Here is a 23,771-nt window from a genome sequence, read left to right on the forward strand (position 1 = left end):
CTCAAATAAGCAAGCCCCATGGGTGGGAGTGCAAATCAGTATAACCTTTCTTGAAGGCAATTTGGCAATACAGGTAAAAAGCCTTAGAATTTTATATACTCTTTGACCACTAAGTCCATTTCTAGGAGTTTATCCTAGAAAAATTAATTCATGTGAGCAAGTACCTGAATTCTAGAATGGTCAAAGGCCATAGCTTTTTAAAAGCAAAACCCTGCTAACAACCTAATATCCTGAATAAGAACTTAGTGTAGCGCTCATCAAGTAAGTACCAACCACTATTCTAGGTGCTTTACCCCACTCTTCAATAAACTTCAACACTCACACCCACCCTATAGGGTATTACACTTGTCCCCTTTCCTCATCTCATTTGGATGAGGTAAGTGAAGCAGAGGGAGGTTAAGCAACTAGTTTAAGGATACCCTAGAAGGAAAAGAGTCAGATTTCAATCCACCTGCCTGATCCCAGAGCCCCAGCGGTACCTCCAAAACAATGTTGTGGGGGGGAGGGGGGAGAAAAAGGATTTCTCAACTCTCCTTACCCCTTACCCATTCTTTCTGATCTTCCTATGGGCCATGTCTTCAAGGTGAAAGTCACGAAATAAAAGTCTCACAGGCACAATCCACAGCTGTAGATCTCACTGACTTTGGTGTTACAAATAGCAGGACTTTTGATTATCTTTTTTTTTTTTTTTTAAGATTTTATTTAATTGAGACAGCAAGACAGAGAACACAAGCAGGGGGAGAGACAGAGGGAGACAGAAAAGCAGACTCCCCGCTAAGCAGGGAGACAGACACAGGGCTCGATCCCAGGACCCCGGGATCAAGACCTGAGCCAAAGGCAGACGGTTAACCAACTGAGCCACCCAGGAGCCCCTTGACTGTCTTTCAAATATGAAATTAAAAAGTTTTTTTCTCTCCTCAATGTAGTACTGTTCTTCCAATTCTTCTTTCCCCACTTATGAAACATAATGTCAGCAGAATTGTATTTCATTGTATGGAAAAGGTTAAGTAAGAAGTCCTAAATAAAAAAATAGACACAGAATGAATTTCATTTTCATACAAAATATGGATAGCTTTCTTGATGAAATTTTTTTAAAAAAATTCTAGTGCCTGATTAATGACCTACGAGCATGGGGACTGGTTGACCATCACCGGTGGAAACGAAAAGGCAGACCGACAAGAAGCATGCCATGCGATTCCAGGCCTGGGTATGAGGGTGCCTGGGCTTCCAGGGCACTAATTTGGGAGCAACGAAGTAAAGAATTCCCAGTAGGTACCAGGGCTGCTAGGTCAGGGGTCCGGACAAGCAGCACTGGACTACATGTTGAAATGTGGCACCTCACACGGAGCAGCAAAGACGACGGAGCCTGGAGGTCTGGGCTCCCATGTAGCTTCTGGTCGAATCCGTTTAATCTTTCGGAGATAAATAGTATAAGCAAAACAAAAATAAAAAGCTAGATATAATATGTGTAAAATCAAATGAGCAAGCAGTCAAGGTTGTTTTATTTTTACTTTATTATTAGCTAGAAAGACTTTTCACTAGGCAAGTGTATTTCTTCCAAGAATTGCCCCAATGTGATCTCAAGAGTCCATGTTAAAACGCCTTTTCTGGAAGCTTCCTTTTCTCAGTTGTTGTATTCCTGAAGAGCCTGGGCCATGAAGAGTTTGCCTAAGTTTTGGGCAGTGAACTCCTTGATGTTCTGGCAGTAAGTGTTAATCTGGCCTGTGCATTTGGGAAAGTGAGAAAGAGAGTCACAATGTTCCACAAATTATAAAATGACCTAGCACACTAGGCAAGCAAGAAAATCAGAATACATAATCACCAGAATTTTATTTTGTTTTGTTCTCAATCAAGAGCTTATAGGAACCAATTCTGTTTGTCCATATCCTTATAATACAGAATGTAAATTCTTTTGAAAATAAGCTATCTTCCACTCTTGGTTACGTGGAGACGGAAGAAAAACAACAGCAGTTAAGTACTATTAGCTATCAATCAAAAGGTACTGACCTTGGGGCTTGGACGCACACTGTACTAACACAAGTGAGAAAACAACACTGGCTCTCCTCAGCCAGGCACAAAGTAGCTACCAAATCACAGAACTGCAAACAAAATGGACCACCTGACCCAGATGTGCACAGTACAGTAGTTTTCAGGCTGTGCTCTAGAAATATTAAGGGTTCCTTTTCTGGCCCAAGACAGAGCAGAAGCAGAGCGTCCCCACCAAGACAGGGGTCCATCGCTGCTCTTTAAGTCTTAAGACTAATGATCTAATCTGATGCAACATTTATGCAAGGTATTTTATATATATATAATACAAGTCTGTTTGAATTGGAATGTGTCTCGGTTTCCCAAATTTATGTGTGTTCTAGAAGGTTTTAAGAATTTGGAATCTGACCCCCCCGCCACACACACACACACACACACACACACACACACTGAAAATGTATAAATGGAACTGAGAAATTGTAGAGTATTAGCTTTTTTTTGAGTGGGGTTTTCACTCTAAAAAAATCTCTCACGGACAACCGGCTGAATGAATCAAACAGTATTTAGCAACATTTATACAGAAATAAGGTTATCACAGCTAAATAAGAGCAAAATCAAGTCCTAGCATAGGACACAAGACCCCACCACTAAAAGATAGTGTTAAATGGTAGATACTCCCAAAGTACAACCAGAACTGCATTCCTATTGCTACAATGTAAGTCAAAGTAAGGGAAATCCTTTTCCTCCAGTCAGAAAATCCAATTCAATTCAAACACCCACCTACAGACGTGGGTTCAGTGCTGGGCTGGAACATGAAAAGTAAGCAGCTTGAGCTGAATGATCTTCTGCGTTATGGAACGTAAATATTTTTCCTTGGTTTCTATGAAAGATGACTCAAATAAAACCTTTCCACTTTAGAAAGTTTATAATGCCATCTCAAAAATGTTTAGCTAAACACAGAGTGAAGAAGCACTGAAAGGACCTTAGAAATAACAAAGACTGACAAATTCTTAAATTTCAGAAATTATAGGTGCTAAATTCAAATTCATCATTCAACCATTTTAAATACACTAGGTTTTATGATATATTTTTCTGTTTATAAATCTCTCCTTGTCTTCTGCTTCCTAAGGAATAGAGAAAACTAGCCATGTTTGCACTGGCCAACAATACCTGCAATGAGCAGAGAATCCATCCTGGCAGGAGGCTGAGGAGGTTTGAAAAGTTTGGACAGATCCTCCTCAGGTAGTGGGGGTTCTCCTCGACTCTGGCGCTGCATATTCTCCTGCTGGCGACGCTGCTGATACTAAAATTCAGAGAAGAAATGATTTGGTTATTTTTCTCTGAGGAGAAAAAAAAAAAAAAAAGACCTCCATCAATTATGCAATCAGCAAAACCCCACTGCCCTGAATTCCAACCTCAGTTTTATAAATGGTAACCCATGGTAACTCCTCCTTCTAAGAAGCTAATAAATATGGCAACAAAGAAAATTCCTTTGTTGGAAACTCTAGTGTCACTTTGGGCTCTAAGAGTCTATTAACTAATGATATCGAAAAAGCAAACTGGTTATGTGGGAAACTGGGGGCTTAAAAGGCAAAGAAGCTCATGATTAGTGAGTGGAGTGATTTTACCATTTATGACAATGGAGTAGATGACAGCATTAGAAGTATGACTTACCTTAACTGTAATAATGAAGTAATTAACCACCACATGGGGGAATTTTTTCAACTTTATCCTTACCGACCAAAACAATAATACTGATGATGGTGATAACTATAACATCATCATCATCACTATCATTATTATTATTATACTAGTAAATACTTCTACTAATCAGCTGTGCTTTTAGCTCTATAGCTAAGAATGAATATTAGCTTAGGAAATGCTCAAAAACTGTCAAACTAGGGGCGCCTGGGTGGCTCAGTCGGTCAAGCGGCTGCCTTCAGCTCAGGTCGTGATCCCAGGGTCCTGGGATCGAGCCCCGCATCGGGCTCCCTGCTCAGCGGGGAGCCTGCTTCTCCCTCTCCCTCTGCCTGCCTCTCTGCCTACTTGTTCTGTCAAATAAATAAATAAAATCTTTTAAAAAAAAAAAAACACTTAAAAAAAAAAACTGTCAAACTATGGACTCCTAGGATTCTCAGAAGAGAAGGTGGGGATACATCTAAAGGTATGGATCAACTACAAACTTACTGAGCCAATTACAATCAAGAGGTAATACTTATGGGGTGCTTACAATGGCAGAGGGAAAATATCCCACACAGAGCCTTAAAGGGTTAGGTAATGAGAAACCAAGGTGGGCTAGTAAAAAATTTAAGTTCTTGGGTTCCTAAAGAAGGGAAGTACCTTGCTTTTTGCAAAGATTTCTATACTCATTATAGGGTTTGAGGGTAGAAGCCAGACAAATTTAAAAAGGGTTATGAATGGTGCTGGTACAAATAAACATCAAATGCAAAATTTTAAGACATGCTGGAATTCTGGAAAATGACTGTAAGACTAGTTTCCAGAATCAACTGTCTCCGAGTTGACAGATTTTCAATTTGATACTCCAGGTTGCATCCTTTCCCTATGGGAAGAACCAGCAGGAGAATGGAATCAAGCGAGGTTTTTCTGTCCTTCCCCCCACCACCACCCTTTAGAAGTTTTTCACTACTGCCATCTTTAACCAACCATCCTCTTTTCAGTTAAAAAGTATATACTTTACAGATTTATATGTGTTTTTTAAATTATAAGTCCAGTAGAAACAAAGTATTTTAAATTTCACTATATATGAACATTGATATTAAAAAAATTTTTTTAAATATAATATTCTCAGAGCCACCTAAGTTGTAGTTGTGCTGAGTTAACACCACCAAGTTTAAAGTACATTTTAATGAACACACGGTAGTCATATACAAATGCTTTCACAGGTAAACATTCTGGAATCAACTTATCTATGAATCAAATGCTGTAAGAATACTTCAGAGCAATACAGTCCAAAAACAATATTCCAGGAACTGTGAAAATCATGTGGCCTTCAAGCAACATGAAAAAAGAAAAGGTTAAATGGCCATAGCAGTATATATGTGCATATGAGAATATTCAGGTAGTTCTAGGGTTTTTATCTGTATTATACTATTTCACAGCAGTTGGTCTATTATTTCCTATCAAAATTGCTTGCTCTTAATCACAATTGCTCAGTTTTTCAAATGAACTGAAGATTGCTAACTATGCTGCAATGAGCCACTACCAAACCAATTATAGTTAGTAAAGAAATGAGCTGTGACACTCCAGAATCTCTTTTGCCTCTGACTTTCTCAATAAATGTATCTCTTATTTGCATAACACTGCCATCATGATCTGAGCTTAATATACCAGCTCTCTTTAAAACAGGTATTTTTAAGTACAACTTAGAAATAGTATGTGGTAATAAATTAAATATGATAGTTACTAGCTAATAGTTAACGCTTTATCAAATATGATTTTGATCATTTTGAAGATAACTCTTGAAGCACCATACTTAGAAATGAATCCTGTGTATGTCGAATTTTCCCGTAACACCAACCTGATGTTTCTGCTGCTGCTGTTTACTCGTGTTCCTCATGTACGTGTTATATTTAACTATATCTTGGCTCATTTCATCCACTCTGTCCATCAGCAACTGTAGATTCTTCCCCAAATGGTTGCTGAAATGTAAATATACTGACATGTCATACTTTAAAGCCAGAGGTCTGCCACTGCTCTAAACACTTCTGAGATATTAAATTGATTTGCCATTTGCTATAAGAATGAGAGCACACAACCGCATAAAAGCAAGGGGACAGCAAAGCATCTGAGTCAGCTTGTTATTAAACTTTCCATACTGAACCCACACCTGTAACCACCAGAGTATCTGAAATAGCTCAGTTTCTTATTATCAGAGCATACATGCATCAGAGTAGGAGCTGTTAAACGTATCTAGCAGGTTATCTATAATGTATATTTTCTGAACAACCAAGTTTAACCTAAGCTCAGTACTCCTGCACCCTTTTCTTAGGCCACTTAGCACCGCCCCCTCCCCAACTGTGCTCCAGAGCATTTAAATCAGGAGCCATGGAAAGGAGGAACCAGACACTAAGACTTCTGGTACATGATTCCTCTATCCAGCAGGTTCTAAAAGAACAACAACAGCATTTATTCTGCAAAGCCAAATGAAGAAAAAAAGAGGGCTCCTTCCCTCTTGCCCTTCCTAGAATCCATAGTACATTGACACTTCTTTTCCTCTCCAGAAATTTCTATTGCAACTCATTTACCAAAATCATCTTATAAAGGGATGCTCACGGTTAGTACAATCACCACCATATTCATTGATTTCTGCCTGCAACTATCTCTTACCATGGTAAAGCCTGCTACTACATACATATACTCTAAAAATACCTAGTTAACAGATAGTATTCACTCATTCATTTCAAACAAGTATTAAGCACCTATTACATTCTGACTTTAGTGTTAGCAAAGAGAGAAGCGATAATGAATGAGACATTCATGGTCTCTATTTTCACTGAGCTTACAAATGATTGGGAGTAGGGAGGAGAAAAAAGGTAGAAACACTTTAGATAGTATGGTTGCCCTATCTCTTTCCCTTATGGAGAGGACAGGCTGAAAGCAAATGATTAGAAGGAATCAGCCAAGCAAAAAAGTATTCTAAGCAGAAGACAGCACTAGCGCTGAATGCCTGAGATGGGCAAGTACTAGGCAGATAAAAAGAAGAGGTCCGGTATGGCTGGAGCACAGTGACAGGTTACAGAGGTCAGACAAACACAGATGGGAAGCCATTAGCTGCACCACAAAACACCCCAACAACAGTTAGTGTGAACGAGACTCCTCAACTCCAACTTAAATGGTGCCCTTGAGTTGTATGTGTTTATGATATATTTTGTCTTAAATTTTAAAATGACCACTCTGGCTGCTATGCAGAGAACAGACTGGAGAGTAGAAACCAGGAGATGAGTAAAGAGTCTACTGTGGAGTGCTGGCAAGGATGTAGAGAAATCGGACACCCATACACTGTGCTGGGAGGCAAAATAATGGTCAAGATGGTAGATTTTATGTTACGTAAATTTTATCTCTACTTTAAAAACTACACACAAAAGCACACAGAATCTACTGTGGTATTACAAAGAGAACAGTGGTGGCTTGGACGAGGATGGTGGCAGTAAGCATGGGAAAGCATGAGAAAAATGGGCAGAAGTGAGAGAGAAATCAAGGGTGACTCTCAGTTTCCTGGCTTGAGCAGCCAAATGTTGGTTTATGGCATTTACAGAGAAGGGGCAGGCTGAGGAAGGAACAGACTGGGAATGTTGGGAATAAATGAAAGTAAATTCAGTTACAATATGGATCCTAAATGGACTGTATCTATAACCTGGAGAAAATTAGCAAGTTTTGGCTCTTTCTTAAATAGCAGAAAAAAGCACAGAACTGGTGTGTGTGTGTGTGTGTGTGTGTGTGTGTAAATAAATGTACCATCTAATCCCAGGTCTGGCACTATCTACATAACCTTGGCCCAGTGACTTGGCCTAATGACTTAATCTTTTTTTCAAATGTTTCAGTTTTTTGAAAAAGGGCTTTTTTCAAATTAAGTTTTCATATTTTTCTTATTCCATTTTAATTTTGTGAATCATTTTTTAACTTTAAAATATTTCTTTTTCTTTGGAAACGAGATTAAGTATTTGTTCCTGTTTTCTTCTAATTTCTTAACAGCTTGATTTTAACTTACCTCTAATTAAGTGTCTGGGCCTATGGTGAAAGGTGAGTGAATAAAATGATTTGCTCTACCAAGTAGCTAGTCAAATGTCCAGATCCACTGATTATATAGCCACATTGTGTTCTAAACAACTTCAAGGTTAAAATTTAACAATACTCTGTCACCTAAATGCACTCTTTCAATACATTCTAATGAGTACATATGTACTCTGCTAGTCACTTTGTCGGACACTGAGGCTTAAAATCTGTAAGACACTGCTGCACTCCACCCATCCTAATGAGAAGACAGGAATGCACCCAGATAAACACAGCACAATGGTGTCATCGTTCTAACAGAATGGAAGCATAAAAGATAGTATGGCAGAACCAGATGAGAGTTTCCAGATTCTCTGACAGCTGAAGTTAAGAGTTTTTGAAGAGGAGTTGGAGACAAGGAAGGTGGGAAGGACACTGACAGACACTGGGTGAAGGCAGTGTGTTCAGACACTCTGGCATGAAAAGCATAATGCCTTTGAAGAACTGCACAGAAGGGCAGGACTGGGAAAAAAGAGAGCAGTGAAACTAAGAGGCAGACAACAGTCACAGCACAGAGAGTCTTGGAAGCCAGGACTAGAAGTCTGGATTCTATTCTAAGGCCAATGGGGAACCAGCCAAAAAGTTAAGCAAAGGAGTAATATGATCATACAATTTGCATTTAGCAAGATCACTACAACGAAAGAGGAAAAGGTTAAAAGCAGGAAGTTAGGAGACTGCGAAAGTAATCAGGAATAGAAATAATGAGGCCCTGGTCTAAGGTAGCAAAAGACACAGAAATAAGATGAAATCACGCCAGGAATGTACACACGAGAAGACAGACCCTGAGGAACACTGATCTTTAGGGATGAGCAAAGAGGGATCACCATGGAGAATGAGAAGGGACCTCACAGCGTTGCAGGTGCACAGACTCCAAAAAAAGGTATTTCAGGAAGAAGGGGTCATCAACATATTAAATGTTTAAGTGTCTACAACACCCAGTAACATGGTGATAAAGTCGTCCTTTATGACTTTAGTGAGAGCTCTGACAACACAGAATAGGTGGAACACTAAGAAGTCTGACTACAAAAACAGATGAATGCAAGGTGCCTGGGGGGCTCAGTCAGTTAACCACCCAACTCGATTTCGGCTCAGGTCATGATCTCAGGGTTGTGAGAATGAGCCCTGCATCGGGCTCCACCCTCAGCATGGAGTCTGCTTAAGACTCTCTCTCCTTCTCCCTCTGCTCCATCCCCCCCACCCCATACCCGATCGTGTGCACTCTCTCTCTCAAATAAATGAATGAATCTTTAAAAAAACAAAACAAAACAGGTGAATATGAACCAAAAGGTGAAAGGAAATGGATAATAATGGCATGAGGTCAAAAAGTGCTTTTTTTGTAACTTTGTTTTTTAAGATGAGGGAGACTTGAATTTAAACATCCTTATTCTTGGAAGATGTATGTTCAAATATTTAGGGGTTAAAAGTTATGTCAGGAATTTACTTTCAAATGGTTCAGAAAAAAAAAGTTATGCATTTATGTATATAGATAGCAGGTATAAATGTGGCAAGACAGACCACTGGTGAATCTAGGCAAAAGGTTTATGTGTGTTCATCAGATTGTTTTCTTTCAGTTTTTCTGAGGAGTTGAACATTTTCCGTTTTTTTTTTAATGGGAGAAACAAGTCAAGAAACCTAATAGAAAAGAACCAGTACGGAAAGTAACTGAAGATATCTGAGGAAAGAGAGTGTAGAAGAACCCAGTCAGATCCCGAGAAGGCAGGATGGACAGGAATGGAGCACCAACCCTCTCATTTCTATCAGTGGGAGAACTGAGGCCCAGAGAGCTAAGCAAGAAATGCTATCATTACTATGCAATTAGTTGTTAAATAAGTCATTTATATGCTGAAGTGCAAAAGGAATTCAGAGAAGAGAAAGATCACCACAAACCCTACCCCTGGGCGATGGGCAGGAGGATAGTGACACTGGAGAAAATCATAAAGGAGAGTTACTGCCATATGCAGAGACAGATCCATTATTTGTTCCTACACCTTAAATCCTGGAGTCTGACTACACTAATTATAGCAATGAGAAAGGTGCTACTAGAAGAGACCCTCTCGATCTACACCAAAAAATGTCTTTAATATAAAGTAATATTGCTAAATATATGTAATTAGCGAAAGAACACAAGCATAGATATGTGGCCTTTAAACGTTTCATAACATTTTTATCACTACAATGTTCTTCAAAATATATCCAATAAGGAACCCTCAAAAATCTGTACAACAGATCTTGAACGGCAAAAGGAATTAAAATAATACCTATTTCAGATAACATTCACAGGAAATCAGGTCCATTACCAAGAGCAGCTTTATGGGGATCTTTTCAGTACCCATTCAACTAGAATACTGAACCAGGGAGTTATTGTTAGGAGTTTCAATAATACAGCCTTTTCTTTTATTGTCAAGGAAACAAAGAACTGAAAAACAGCTCACTTCAACAGATGTGAACCAAGACACGCAGTGAGAAGTCTGCTCTGGCTGCAGACTTAATGTATAAGGCCCACCCTTAGTTTACTTGTTTAAAGAGGAAATAAAAACAGAATTGTTTCTTCATGTGTGAAAAGCTGAAGGCTTGGGTAACACATTTGTAAACATTAATAAAGGCTGTTATGAAACAGCCATTGCTAGAACTTCCAGCCAATAAAATTAAAACTAAAAATTAAAAAAATTATTTAAATGAAAGGAAATGTAGTATGCTTTATTCACAGCCTAGAACAAATATATCAGGTAAACCAAAAAGTGTATCCACATACGGGCTGTGAAAAGCAAGACCAAGCAAAATTTGAGGAGCTTCTTGGGCATGATTTCTGATGTGGTTTCTTAGAAAAAAATTTATGGCGACAGGCCTGACTACCATCATGCCATTGATGTAAGAAATTAAAATTTGAAGGGCGCCTGGGTGGCTCAGTCGGTTAAGCGTCTGACTCTTGATTTCGGCTCAGGTCATGATCTCAGGGTCGTGAGACGGAGCCCCGCGTCAGGCTCCACACTCAGTGGGGAGTCTGCCTGAGACTCTCTCTCTCCCTCTCCCACTCAGCCCCTCCCCTCCTGCCCCTCCCCCCACTTGCATGCTCGCCCTCTCTCTCTCTCTCTCAAGCAAATAAATCTTAAAAATAAACTGAAATTTGAGATGTACAGTCTTTTAAAACAGGACTATCAGTCTGGATGACTGTAACAACCCATCAGCATAGGCGCTGCTTCAGGGTTGCTTCATTTTTTTCCTTCCAACAGCAACACAAATTTACCTTTTAAATAATTTCACATGAAAAGGAAAGGGCCCCTCTTTCTATTTCACATAAGATACAGAAGATAGAAACAGTAATAAAATATTTGTCTAGATCTTAGTTGCTATGGCAAACTGGGAACATTTTCTTGGCTATTATAAATGCTGTTTTGGACAAACAGACATTATGGACCAGCTCACTGGTAATTTAAAGCACAAAAGGGCTGTATTTGTTTTGTATGCTCAATAAGCTTGGGAAAAGGTGAAGGCATATATTATATAAGCAAACACTTCCATGTAGTAAATTTAAAATTATTGTATAACTACATATACTCAATACATCAAATTGTAACCCTGCATGCTAAAGAATGTTCTTAGTGCAATGCTTTAAATACAGGTGTGCTCAGTGTGTTTGTAAAAGCAATGAAGAATTAAGTATGACCTTCTAAAAGAGACAAATTAAAGGACTATTATGAATATATGTTTGCAGTCAACAGTGCACTCTTCAGTGCCAAATTAGCCTTGAAAGCTGGCTGTATCACTTAGCACTCCGTTTACCATGCAGTTTCCATCTCCTTCCTCTGTACATACTTTCTCGTGGCCCCTATGATGGATTCATGCAATACAAAGTGTCACTTCAAGTACGGTCCTATCCAGCCCAGAGCATGGAGAACAATACTGGGCTCTCAGGTCCTCCTGGGTTTACCCTACTTGTCTTCTAACAAACAAGTACAAAGTCTGTATGTTCTTTTGCACAAGCTTCTATCTGGGATTAGAGAAATCTGATAAACTGAGCCTCCATTCCAAACTGGTTGCTTAAGAAAACATACCTTGTTTTTTTCAGTCATCCAACAAATGCATACAGACTGACTACCTACTCTGTCTATTTAATTTCATTCTACAGGCCTGCTGCTAGCATTCTCCCACCACAAAACAATCAAGCTTAAAGGGCACTTAAGAGGAGCTATATAGACGATTCTGCCTATATTTCTGTTAAGAGCAATAAATGCTAGGAAAAGAAACATTAATTCCATAAAGGAAATAATCTGTTTGGAACACCTCAGTCAGCACTTTACCAATACAATAAATAATATGTAGCAACTAGGTAGCTAAAGCAGTCACAATGGAGGAAGTTATGTCACTACAGTCTAAGACAGAAAAAGCAGTGTCAGGTTCAGAAAATCCTAATTTTACTTGAAAATCCACACTGGAAATTCACTACTAATAGAGTCTGCATCTGAACAAGGGCAAGTGCCACCAGTAAAACGAAGAAGCATTTTCGTATTTTTCCTGAGCATTATTAAATATCCCGACATAATACCATAGGCCTCCAAGGACAGTGTACAATAAATAAAGCTAAGCTCCCCCCCCCGCCAAAAAACCCTCCCCCATGGGCATTTACCCCGTATCAAAAGCAAAAATGATACAGCAAAGGCATCAGAGGGTTCTTATAACAGGAATTATTAGTATTCAAACACTTTCATTTTATCAGTTTGGCTTTTTTCCTGGGATCTTAGCAGGGCTGGACAAATACTACATATCATTACATATGTCTCAAGAACCTCAAAATATGCTTGGATAATTTTTCTCTGGATCCATGGGTTAAATTCTAAGTGAAAGAATCTTTTGCAGAAAGTGATTAAAAAAGGACTTTTCATTAGACAGGGTCACTTACCTACTAGCAAGACTGAGCAATTCATGTTTATCTGCTACAGCTGACTTCTTCTCAAGCTCCCACATTAGGACGTTGATCAGATGTGAATTTTTAATTACAATCGGCACTTCTTCAAACATGTGCTCAAAGGTGATATTTCCCTTTTTCAATCTGTGAAGCATGTTAAAAAATACTTTAGTCTCGTGGTCAGAAGTAAGTGTTAAATTGACTATTTCATACATTTTCCCTAATTACAGGCCCTCTCCAGGATCTTTGTTTCATTAGGACTCTTTAAAAAAGAGAAACTAGTTTTACAGAGTCAAGCATAAGTCGAATGATTTGAATAACACTGAAAACAATCCAAGTTTGAGCTATAAAGCCCAGAAAAAAAGATTCTTGGCAGAAGAAACTATTCTTTCTTTGTAATCAGGTATCTTCAAAATTTCATTGATACTAAAATGTAAATGTCATGGGTAGTTATGCTATATAATCTGTATCTAAAACATTTAAAATAAATAGCTAGAACAGAGAAATACTTCAGTTCTTGGAAAGTTCATTTTAAAAGCCTACCAAACTAAAGAAACTAAACAACTAGCAGAACACTCACAGGATATCCTATACACAACGGTTCAGAACACAGCAAGAATGCAATTTCTCATTAATTTAGTTGTAACTATCATACCCAGGAATTGTTCATGAGTTAGCTTTTAAAACGTTTTGCACCTTAATTTCTTTAGAAGCTATTGGGAAACTAGCAAAGAACTGTCCTACATGAAATCAAAGCCACTAATTTCAATTTAATAAGAAATCAAAACTCCCAAAGTTAACAGAAAATGAAAGAATTCTGAATTTTAAAAAATTTTAATGTAAATATTCCAATGCCATTATGTAAGATCATAAAACAGCTTTACCGATTAAGTCTGTGCATATCTATCACCCATAAAATTTCCAAAATGCCACATTCCTTACTGATACCTTAAAATGTTTATGTCTTTCCCATCCCCACCCCCCATGAAACAGGCGCGCAGAAAGTAAGACATACAGCTCACAATCATCCTGATACAGAGCTCACAGTCTGACAGCTGCCGGTCACTCATCCCACCTCCCTTTATTTAATCATTTATTTCTTCAAATTCAGTAGCTAATTAATTCCCACTCCAACCGAATTCACCCACAGTGAGAACAACAGATGAGACATTCCATAAAGAACAGTTTCAACATGGAAAGGGAGAAATCAAGGGGCACTCGGCCATGCAAAGACTTCTACCATCCACATGGCAAAAGCATTACCACGGCACCACTACCAAGGATTCAACAAATGTGGCAAACTAAAATCTTAAAAGGAAAACAGCCAATGCCTTACCATACACCTCACAGGCCCCCAAACACTTACGCTTCAGGAGAAAAATCCTTCTCTTTACAAACTTCCATCAGTTTAGGAGTCAGTCTGTATGCTTTCAGCGAGAGAGACCCTTGGGCAGTTTTTATGGGATCTCAGGGAAAAGAGAAAGAAATTACTAACAATTTCGTTACTGACAATGCTTTGCCTGAATGACACTGGTTCTAGGCACACTGTTACTTACCACACGATATTTACAAAATGAAGATCAAAATAAAAGATCAGAACTCAATCTGAAGCAGATTAAAACCAGTATAGCGAATAGTTAAGTGAAAATGTAGGAACCTTATCATCCTACTTGGAATTGGTAGAGTAACTTCCTCCCAACGTTTTAAAAACAGAAGATTCAAAATGCAGTTATTTTCAAATCTATTCATCAGCTTGAACCAGAAATCTTGATGAAAATTAAACATCTCATATGTTCTATACACCTTATATTCATCTTGTATAATTAGAAGAAAAATACTAATGAATATTAAATGTGAAAATACACTGCATGCATTTGTGTAGTTCAGTCGAGTAATTTAAATGAATAGCCCTGTGAACAAAATTTATCCATCCTAATAGTCACTGTCCAAATTTTTTAGTTAAAACAGATTCTAAAAATGAAATGACTAAAAAGTGCTATCACAAAAGTGTCTTTTTAGTTCCAGAGAAACTCATTTTGTCAAAACTAGCTGCTTACACACTCCATGAGTAAGGGAGCTTAGCACTTGCTGCATGATAACGGCTCCGGCATGCCAATATTCGCCTAAAACCTGTGTTAACATTCATGTTGTCTGAAACTTAACACAGTGAAACTTTTAGCAATAGGTGATAAAATGAAAACCAAAATAGATTGAAACAAGTGGAAAATTCATCAAGGTCTGATGATGCAATGTTTCCAGCCAATATAAGTACACTTTAACAACTTGTTCTTTACTGTAATCCAATTGTTAACATACTGAAACAATTTTGGGGCAGCTCATAAGATTGATCGTATTCATTAGTATTTTTTCTGACAGATACTCAGGACGTTACATTTACTTCTCAGCTGGAAACTATATGCAAGTCTGCCAGATATGGCAAACTGTGAGTGTTTGGGGAGGGGGAAGGCTATAAAGCTGTTAAATTGCCTACAGTTCTGATACAGCACAGAACATCTGGTCTGGAGAGCTTGAGGAAACACCATTAAATAGGCCGAAAAGAAAAAAATCTTTGTGCTAAGAAACAGTCCAGGTTTTGTACGCTGCTGTCAGAGGTATAAAAAAAACTTGGCACGCTGTGTTATGATTGGTCAGTCACGTACAGAGCCAGACACTCTAGCAATTGGGGTTTGTTAGACATCTGGTCTAGTTCCACCAGCCCCTTCAAATGAGGGAGGGGAGATGGAGGAATAAAAATGAAGCAGCTACTCCAGCATTCCAAAATGTACACATCAGGGCTCTGATAGCAAGAAAAATAAACAGAAAGAAGGAAACCCTGTCTAGACTTAGCTGCTGCTGAGGCTGCTGCAGAAACAGGGTTGGTATTTACTTGAGAAGGCCTGCCAGGCTGCTCTTAGAGGCAAAAAGACAGAAAGCAAAAATAGTAGTAATAACATTAAGGGAAGAAAAGAATAATAAAGGAAACTCCTACTAACCGTAAATGAGAACGACAGATTCTTCAATGGCATGCTGGTAACTGAACTGAGAATCCAGGAGTGCTCGGGTGACGAACGAGCCATAGTACGTGGACTGGTACCAACCCACATGGAGGTGATCGATGTTGACATGGCGAAGGCTGCGCATCATTTCCATTTGATATTGGACTAGATGATAGGGAGGAGGGGGTAAAAGAAAAACTATTTAATGATGCCACAAATAGTAAAAAACAAGCCTTTTTGGAAACCTGTTTTTACACAGCTATTTATTAGATAAAGGACACAGCACAGTTTCCAGATTTAAAATTCATTCAGTTCACCTATACCGAAAATGAATTTAAGCTTTCAAATCATTTCAAATCACTGAAGCTTTCCTTTTTTCATTAATGAAATAAGATACTGTGGAAAAGTTACTAAAAACAACAGTAATAATGCCTTGTTCTAAACAAGAAATTATTTATTAAATGTGGTTTCCACTCCCTTCTTAAAACTCTTAAAAATAGTAAATGTTTAAGAAAAAAATTGTATAATTGCTAAAATGGTTAATTTTAAGACATTTCATTTGAATTAATAAAGTGAGAATGTCTTCTTCAACACAGCTTTTAGAACTGAGAAGTTAAAATCATCAAGAAAATGAATAGGGAAACAATTAACTACCACATTATTTAAATACGAACAGAAAACAAGCTGTAGCTGATTTAAAATATAAGAATTCATTTTTGCCTTCATCTGGTGCCCCCTGCTGCATATGCTAAATTTAAAAAAAAATCTTTTTTCTTGCTTGTGTGTTCTTTTGCGTTAAGTAACAGATATTAATTTTTCATTAGAGTTATAGGTTAATCACCATGTATAGAATGAAAAGGTTGAAAGACTTTTACTTTCATCAAATTAATGACTATAATGTCTATTATTAACTTAAAGCAATATTACTAGAATAGGTGCAAACTGAGACTATAATAAATAGAAGATTTTAAAAAGCAATAGAGTCCAATAATGAATAGCAAATATGTAATACAGGAGACAATTTTATAGTCAACATAATAACCAAGTTACTTCTATTATAATGAATGTACAACTATGTGGAGTAAATATATTTGCTTACCTTGGAATCTAACCTATTTCAGTTTTAAACTTTTAATCAGGCTTTAGCAAAAGTAAAGTTATATGCCTGTCATTTCCTTGGTTATAGCACTATGGTTTAATAAAGCAAACAAGATTCAGGATCATAAAGTATAAAAGAACCTCCCTCAGATGGTCACAATCTTATTTTTTCAACGTTTGTTACTAGGCAAAGAAATTATAAATCTGCTTATTCCAAGGAAGGTTATATTTCTCATGATAAATATGGCAGCCAGCTTTTCAACTATTCAAGAATTTGGTTTTTTAGTTTTTCTTTTTATATACAATATGATGGCCTCAAGAAGAAGCAGTATAAAAATAATATGATAATCTTATATCAATTATCTTTTATCTTAAATTTTTGTCCCTCTGGCACATAACAGACCTCCTTTCCAGCTACTTTAACAGATTTGTACGTATCAACCACATAAATATGGTATAGAACCACTGCTATGGCCTCTTTCTGCTTTAAAATTCCCGCTTTTAAATTAAAATCACCCATTTGACTAATGGAATTTAATCAAATACCACAAGTAAAACAGGAGCCAGTACTATTCATTTTAAAGGAATAGGGAGAAGGAGATAGGGAGAGATTACCAAGCAATCGACGGTACAAACATGATTTTATAGGATGATTTCTTTCTGCCAATGTACAATTTAGGTGTAATATAAGCAGAAGTTAGATTCAATCTGCAACAGTAGAAAAAAAAGAAAAGACTTGGAATCTTGAGATCTAGGTTCTCATACTAGCTCTTAGATTGCTCTTAGATTTTTCCCATGGGGAATCTTGCTGTCCAGTTAATGATCCTTTTCTGATGCTCAGCCTTCCAACCTCCAGAAAGATCAGAGAGCACATCACAAGCAAAATGTTGTGACTCCACAGTGTTCATTAAATATGCTAATTAAAGTAATAATTTTTCTAAAGACTAAAGCAGAGCCTCCAGCATGCATTAATACCTAAAAAATGCATTTCTCTGGAAGAGTCTGTAATCTTACTAAGTCTCTCCCCAAATAGCCTGAATACAATAGGTTTTATAATAGCATTTTCAGGATGCAGGAGGTAAAACAAACTATATGATTAGTAGCAAACCTCCAAATTCCTTCTTCACCCAGAATCTTACCTATTTTATAGCTCCTTGGACAAGAATGAAAATGAAGTATTCCTCTCAGCTAAAAAGAGACTAAGGGATAGGAGGCTTGTCATTCTACAGGAAATACCACTGTTCCAGTGTATTTACTTCTTGAGAATTGAGAAGTAGAGAGATGAGCTTGCAAGGCTCTAATAAAAATTTATTTTTAAGGTTATAAAGAGTTTTCATATGACCTAAATATGGCAAATAAATATTAAAATATAAGGGGTAGGACCAAGACAGGTAAGTTGATAAATTGCTTCTAAAAATCTACAAGGCACTGGAATTTCACTATTACACAAAAAATACAGTCTGGGCCTATTCTATGTGAAATGTCCAAATATTCTCTATTTCGGTTTGGACTTTCCACCCCAAGTTTAAAAATTAAAAAACACAACTTAAAGAATGTCCTCTTGGAGGTGTCACACAAAGAAAGGATCTTAAAGGATTGCAAGTGCCTGGGTGGCACAGTTGGTTGACCATCCAACTCTTTGGTTTTGCTTCAAGTCGTGATCTCAGGGTCATGAGATCGAGCCCTGCACTGGGCCCCATGTCGGTCTCTATGCAGCGTTCCATGTAGGGCTCCATACTCAGCACAGAGCCTGATTAAGATTCTCTCTTCCTCTCCCTCCGCCCCTTCTGCTCATGCTCTCTCTAAAATAAATAAATAAATCTTAAAAAATAAAAGGACGGCAAGTGATCTGTGAAAAGATGAGCTTCAAAGTAAAGTTGGGGTGCACTGAGGCCCAGTCCTCAGCAGGACTATGCATATGATCCTCCAGTAAGTGCACAGTTCAAAGAGGTAAGTTTAATTCAATAACAAACAAACAAACAAAAATTTAAGTGATATGTTTTTCTATTATATACAAGCTGAGGAGCAAGAAAAACCTCAGAGCCTGCCAAGTGAATTGCTTTCTTTGCAGACTTTTCGGTCTGTGTCCTCCCTTTTAATGGTGACAAAGACATGTGACTCTCACCTCCCTTCACCCAGTGTTTCTTTTCTTCCCCCTCCAACCCAAGTTTTCAAAAAACACAAAACCAAACCCTGCAAGTATCCTCACAAATCTAAGGACAAGAAATGCACAGCAGACTATCCCAATACATCGGTCTCAAAACCACGCTCCTGGCAGCTACCACCAATCAAATGATCTGAGCTGCCACACCAGCTAACACCTATTTATTTACCCCTCCGGCCTATGGAAGACACAAGGAAAAAATCATGAAATGGTGATGTCCCAGTTAATTTTACCCAGGAAATAAGGAACGACCACTGCAGATTCTCATCTCCCAGCGAATGCCATTGCTTTTGTGGCTATGCTAGTTTCTCTCAGGAGTTATACTGGGGTGGGCACTTAAGGCACACACAAGAGACCCAATTTAGCTACAACACTAAGATAACAGGGGAGGAGAGGAAGCTCATGCTTTCTGGAAGTGGCTACGAGGATGCCTTGTCCCATCCCACAGGCTCTGGGTGAGTGGGAGGTAGAGCCGTATTTGCCTTCTCCTGCCCAGCTGAACTCACTTTACTGGGCTGGAGTTTTAACAGGAGGGCATGAAAGATGTGCCTAGGTAGAGATAAGGTTCATCCCTGTGTAGGGAGTGCCTCGTACCTCAGAACTCAAGAGAGTCACAGCAAAAGAAACAAAAGGAAAAAAAGAGAAGGAAAAGAAAAAATGAGGCTCCTTGATACAAAGTACCACAATTCCCTACTGTTGAGTTAATGCAGGTCAATGAAGTAAGAAATAAGCATTTCCTGGCATCTTTGTAGAGTTGGTCCAGGGTTAGGCACACTTTCACTTTTATTCTAAAGTTCTCATATTTAACAAAAAGAAGCCCAAAAGCAGCAATTTCAACCAATGATATTCACTTCTGAACTGATAACCAAATATTCCTGGGGGAGTTCCCAAAGATGAATAGCAAGAGGAAAACTGTTTCGGAGGGGGACTATTTTTAAATCATGGTAATATCCAACAGAAGGGCTCAGCTCAGAATTGTATAGTGAAAAGTTCAGGAAGGAACTTTTTAATTTTTAAGCATTCTTAGTCTAAAAAGCAAACACCCTACTGACTGAGGAGAAACAGTGCACAGCAAATGAATTTCAAAAACAAATTGGTAGTTTCTATTAAGCCAACTCAAATTACTAATACAAAAGCAATACTTAACATGCAACTGAGGTGGGTGCTACAAAATTTGGAAGGATTATAAAAATGAGCTGAAGTTTTATAAATCTCTTCAATCTCTACAATTGTCTTAATTGGCTAAGTCTCTCCCAAGCAAAGGAGAACCTGGTTTACAACACTGAATAACTGTTCAAGGTTTGGCACCAGTATATTCATATTCACTTTTTCCAGATATCCTCTTTGCAAAACAGTCAATTTTAAATTGCCTAGAACTAAAACTGTCTTAACTGAGGCAGGCTGCCCCATAACTATTCCTTTCAAAAATCCACCGCATTTGTTAGGCTTTCTTTTGTTTTTATCTCCAAATATGAAAACAGCTAAAATAATATGTTGTTTTATATTTAAATGCTATATCTGGAGTTACACTGGCAAGCAACAAAAAAGCTTAAGATTTGAGTTCTCCTGAAGATCACTGAGAAGGACAAGGAATTAGAAGCTTTTTAGTTCAGTAGAATAATGAACCAGCATTCTTTCTCCTTCAATTCCTCACCCTCATCTTTAAAATCATTTTTTATTATTTTAAGTGAGCCTTACCAAAATACAAGAGAAAAACAAGAACAAAGACTTGCCACAGGTGGCTAGGCTGAGATGAGCTGAAGGCAGAAAGTTAAAGCTGTAGCATAGTCCAAAACTCGAGATAATCAGTCTATCAGATTAAGGGGGGGAAAAGTGTTTTATAGATGTATTAGGGAACTTTTAAAAGACAAAGTGACCTAATGTAAATTTTAGAAATTAAAGACAATTTAATAGACATACTGTTTTCATTTAATGACTTAATACCATATCAAATAAATCCAAATTATTTTAAAATAAATTATGACAAAATTATATAAAAAATATACATACATATATATACATATACATATATATATATACATATACATATATATATATATATATATACATATATATATATATATATATATGTATATGTATATATATATAGCCTAGAGGGAAAGGGTAGAGCTAAACACCAGGAGAGAAGGTAGCACTTAGTGAGCACTTATTATGTCAGACTTCCTGCGAAGTGGTCTACATATGTTATCTGACTTTATTCCTCACAGTAACTCTAATGAGCTAATTACTACCGTTACTGAAATCCTCTTAGAAAAACTGTTTACCACAGCTTGTAAAGTGGCAGGACTCAATTTGACTTCAGACTCTCTGACTCCAAAGCCCAGGCAACCACCCACTTACAGAATCTCATCTCTTCTTATTGGTAGAGTGTAAATTATTTCTGAGCCAATAAAGCGTAACACACAAACACAACAGAAATACACAATTTCTAGGTTTTGAGAAAACACAGCTTGTGCATGTTTGACCACTAAATCAACCAATAATTTAGCAATACCAGTAAGATTTTAAGTGATAAAACTACCTAAAAAGATTTGTAATTGTCAAAGTCCACAGTTATCACAAATATGTAATCAAACTCCTAAAACACTGCTATGTTACTATTTGAAATTTATGCCAATACTACTCTTTGTAACTTAGAACTGGCTTAGATCAAAGATGACTTGCACAAACACATCAAGTAAGGGAACAGAGACCAGATCTAGTAGATGCTCTTTGCAGCAAAGAAACCTACTAAGTTCAATCAAGAGATGCAAATGGCTTTAAAAGCAAACAAACAAACAAAACCCCACAACTCTGAAACAAATCAATGGTTTCAACAAACATGACAGGGAAGTGGAATACATCAAAATCTCCTATCTGTTTTAGCGCGAGGGCTAACCTAAGTAGGACTTTTAATAATTATAAGCCTCTTTCCCAGCAGCACCATGGGACACCAGTGAACACCGACAGGCTATGAACTGTGAAGGCTTTGCTCACCATTTAACAAGACAAACTATTCTGAGCTTTCCTCTTCATATCAGACTTTCTGCCAAGCTGCACATACGTTTCAGGCAGTGTTCAAAGCTAGTAGCAGATGTAGATTTAAGCAAACAGAATGTGCATTTGAAAGAAGACTTAAATAAGAGTCTACTATGGGTGGAGAGAACTATGGAATATATATACATTTCTTAAAACTTCCATATTCTCTTTACCCAGTCTGTATCATATATGCATCCTTTTTTCCAATTAATACATCATCTGTTATTAAGGCCACCCCTGTGAATGCTTAAGGATTTTGGTAACAGTTCATTTTTCACATTAAGTGCCTGATACATTACTCTACCTAGAAACTAATTTGTTTTATTTTAAAAGAAATAAGAAAAATACTGCCCTTCTTAATAATCTTACAGAATATTTTTTAATAGTTCATTTGTCCTGGGTGGTTTAATTTCTTCTTTAAAGTGTTTATGAATTCTGACAAATAATTTCTTCGGAATGCCAAGCTGAAGATAAGGGAAGGGGTGGCAACCACTCTATCTTTTAAAACTAGTAAGAGCTTTGAAAATTGGGGCAAATCAGGTTTTTTGAGGTTTTAATGTTTCTCAAAAAGTATTTTATGAAATAAACTGGACTCTTTACAGAAAATAACATGTATATCCTGTAAAAAAATTCATACTATCTTCTCAACTAAATCATGAAACATAGTCAAAGAGATTCTATTTCTTTGAGGTTATGAAATCTAAAATGTATACACATCTCTGCCCTTGATCATGAAAACACATGCAGGTAAGTGGATGATGGAGAGCAACTAATAAGTTAACTATAGGTCATCTGAGATCTGTTTATACAAAGTGAATTCACCTGGACAGGACCAAAGGCTACAGACCTCTTTACCCATCACCATGAAGAATTCTCTCCTGAAGAATAGCCTACTGACCACTGCTACCTCTTGCTACAATTATGAGGATGATATGTTAGAAGATTAAAGGAGAATCTCTGGATTTAGAAAAATACATATTTCATACTAGGTTATAGGCTCTTTCATGAGGACAAGTAACACTTCTGTCATATTTACAGCTATATATCAGGTATTAGACTAATTCTGGCCCAAAATTAAGTACTGAAAGTATTCAGGGAAAAAAAACAAAATGAAGTATTTCAAAAACATGATTGTTGTTAATGTACTAGAAAGGTCACAATTATTAGTAAATTTTTTATATATATCCATGTTACTATGTCCACAGAGGACATGAATTAGCTTGCTTTAAAACAGATAAAATCATCAGAAATCAAGACTGGGTAAAGTATAAATTAGAATGCATAAATAGAAATTGCAGGTGAGGCAGAGACCTGAACAAAATGAAGTAAACCACAGATATTTTTTTTTATAATAGCATTTTTTAAATTTTTTTTTAAAGATTTTATTTATTTATTTATTTATCAGAGAGAGAGAGACAGCGAGAGCGGGAACACAAACAGGAATGGGAGAGAGAGAAGCAGGCTTCCCGCCAAGCAGGGAGCCCGATGCGGGGCTCGATCCCAGGACGCTGGGATCAATGACCTGAGCAGAAGGCAGACGCTTAATGACTGAACCACCCAGGCGCCCCCATAGATATTTTGTTTTACTAAAATACACAAATTTGGCTCTAAGCATTCTGGCAATCAAAGCAATAAGGGAAACTTGGTCATTTACATTATCCTAAGGGAGAAAAACATCAGATCTCAAAGTCAGTAAGACTTTCCCCAGTACTTAACCCATATATAAAGTTTTCATGTGGGGTTTCAAAGCAAAACTAGTATGCAATTTTTTGAGAAACAGAAGACATTTCTGTAA

At 37.4% G+C, this 23,771-nt stretch overlaps 1 protein-coding gene across 3 annotated transcripts in view; it reads right to left on the reverse strand.

Annotated features, from left to right (window-relative positions):
- Window positions 1-673: 673 nt before the first annotated feature.
- Window positions 674-23,771, reverse strand: part of EIF3H (eukaryotic translation initiation factor 3 subunit H) — a 94,740-nt gene continuing 71,642 nt past the window's right edge. The window contains exons 3-9 of one of the 3 annotated variants that reach the window (XM_081816422.1): window positions 15,673-15,840; window positions 14,046-14,145; window positions 12,674-12,823; window positions 5,525-5,645; window positions 3,157-3,289; window positions 2,767-2,866; window positions 1,497-1,722 (exon numbers count right to left, since the gene is read on the reverse strand). In XM_081816422.1, coding sequence (XP_081672548.1) covers window positions 2,781-2,866; window positions 3,157-3,289; window positions 5,525-5,645; window positions 12,674-12,823; window positions 14,046-14,145; window positions 15,673-15,840 — 758 coding nt within the window. In that variant the 3' untranslated portion in view covers window positions 1,497-1,722; window positions 2,767-2,780. Of the gene's footprint in view, window positions 1,413-1,496; window positions 1,723-2,766; window positions 2,867-3,156; window positions 3,290-5,524; window positions 5,646-12,673; window positions 12,824-14,045; window positions 14,146-15,672; window positions 15,841-23,771 lie in introns of those variants that run through there. The other 2 variants (XM_081816423.1, XM_081816421.1) reach the window with 2 other exon arrangements.

Source organism: Leptonychotes weddellii, chromosome 4, assembly GCF_054177405.1.
Source record: "Leptonychotes weddellii isolate Sample4059 chromosome 4, ASM5417740v2, whole genome shotgun sequence".
NCBI lineage: Eukaryota > Metazoa > Chordata > Mammalia > Carnivora > Phocidae > Leptonychotes > Leptonychotes weddellii.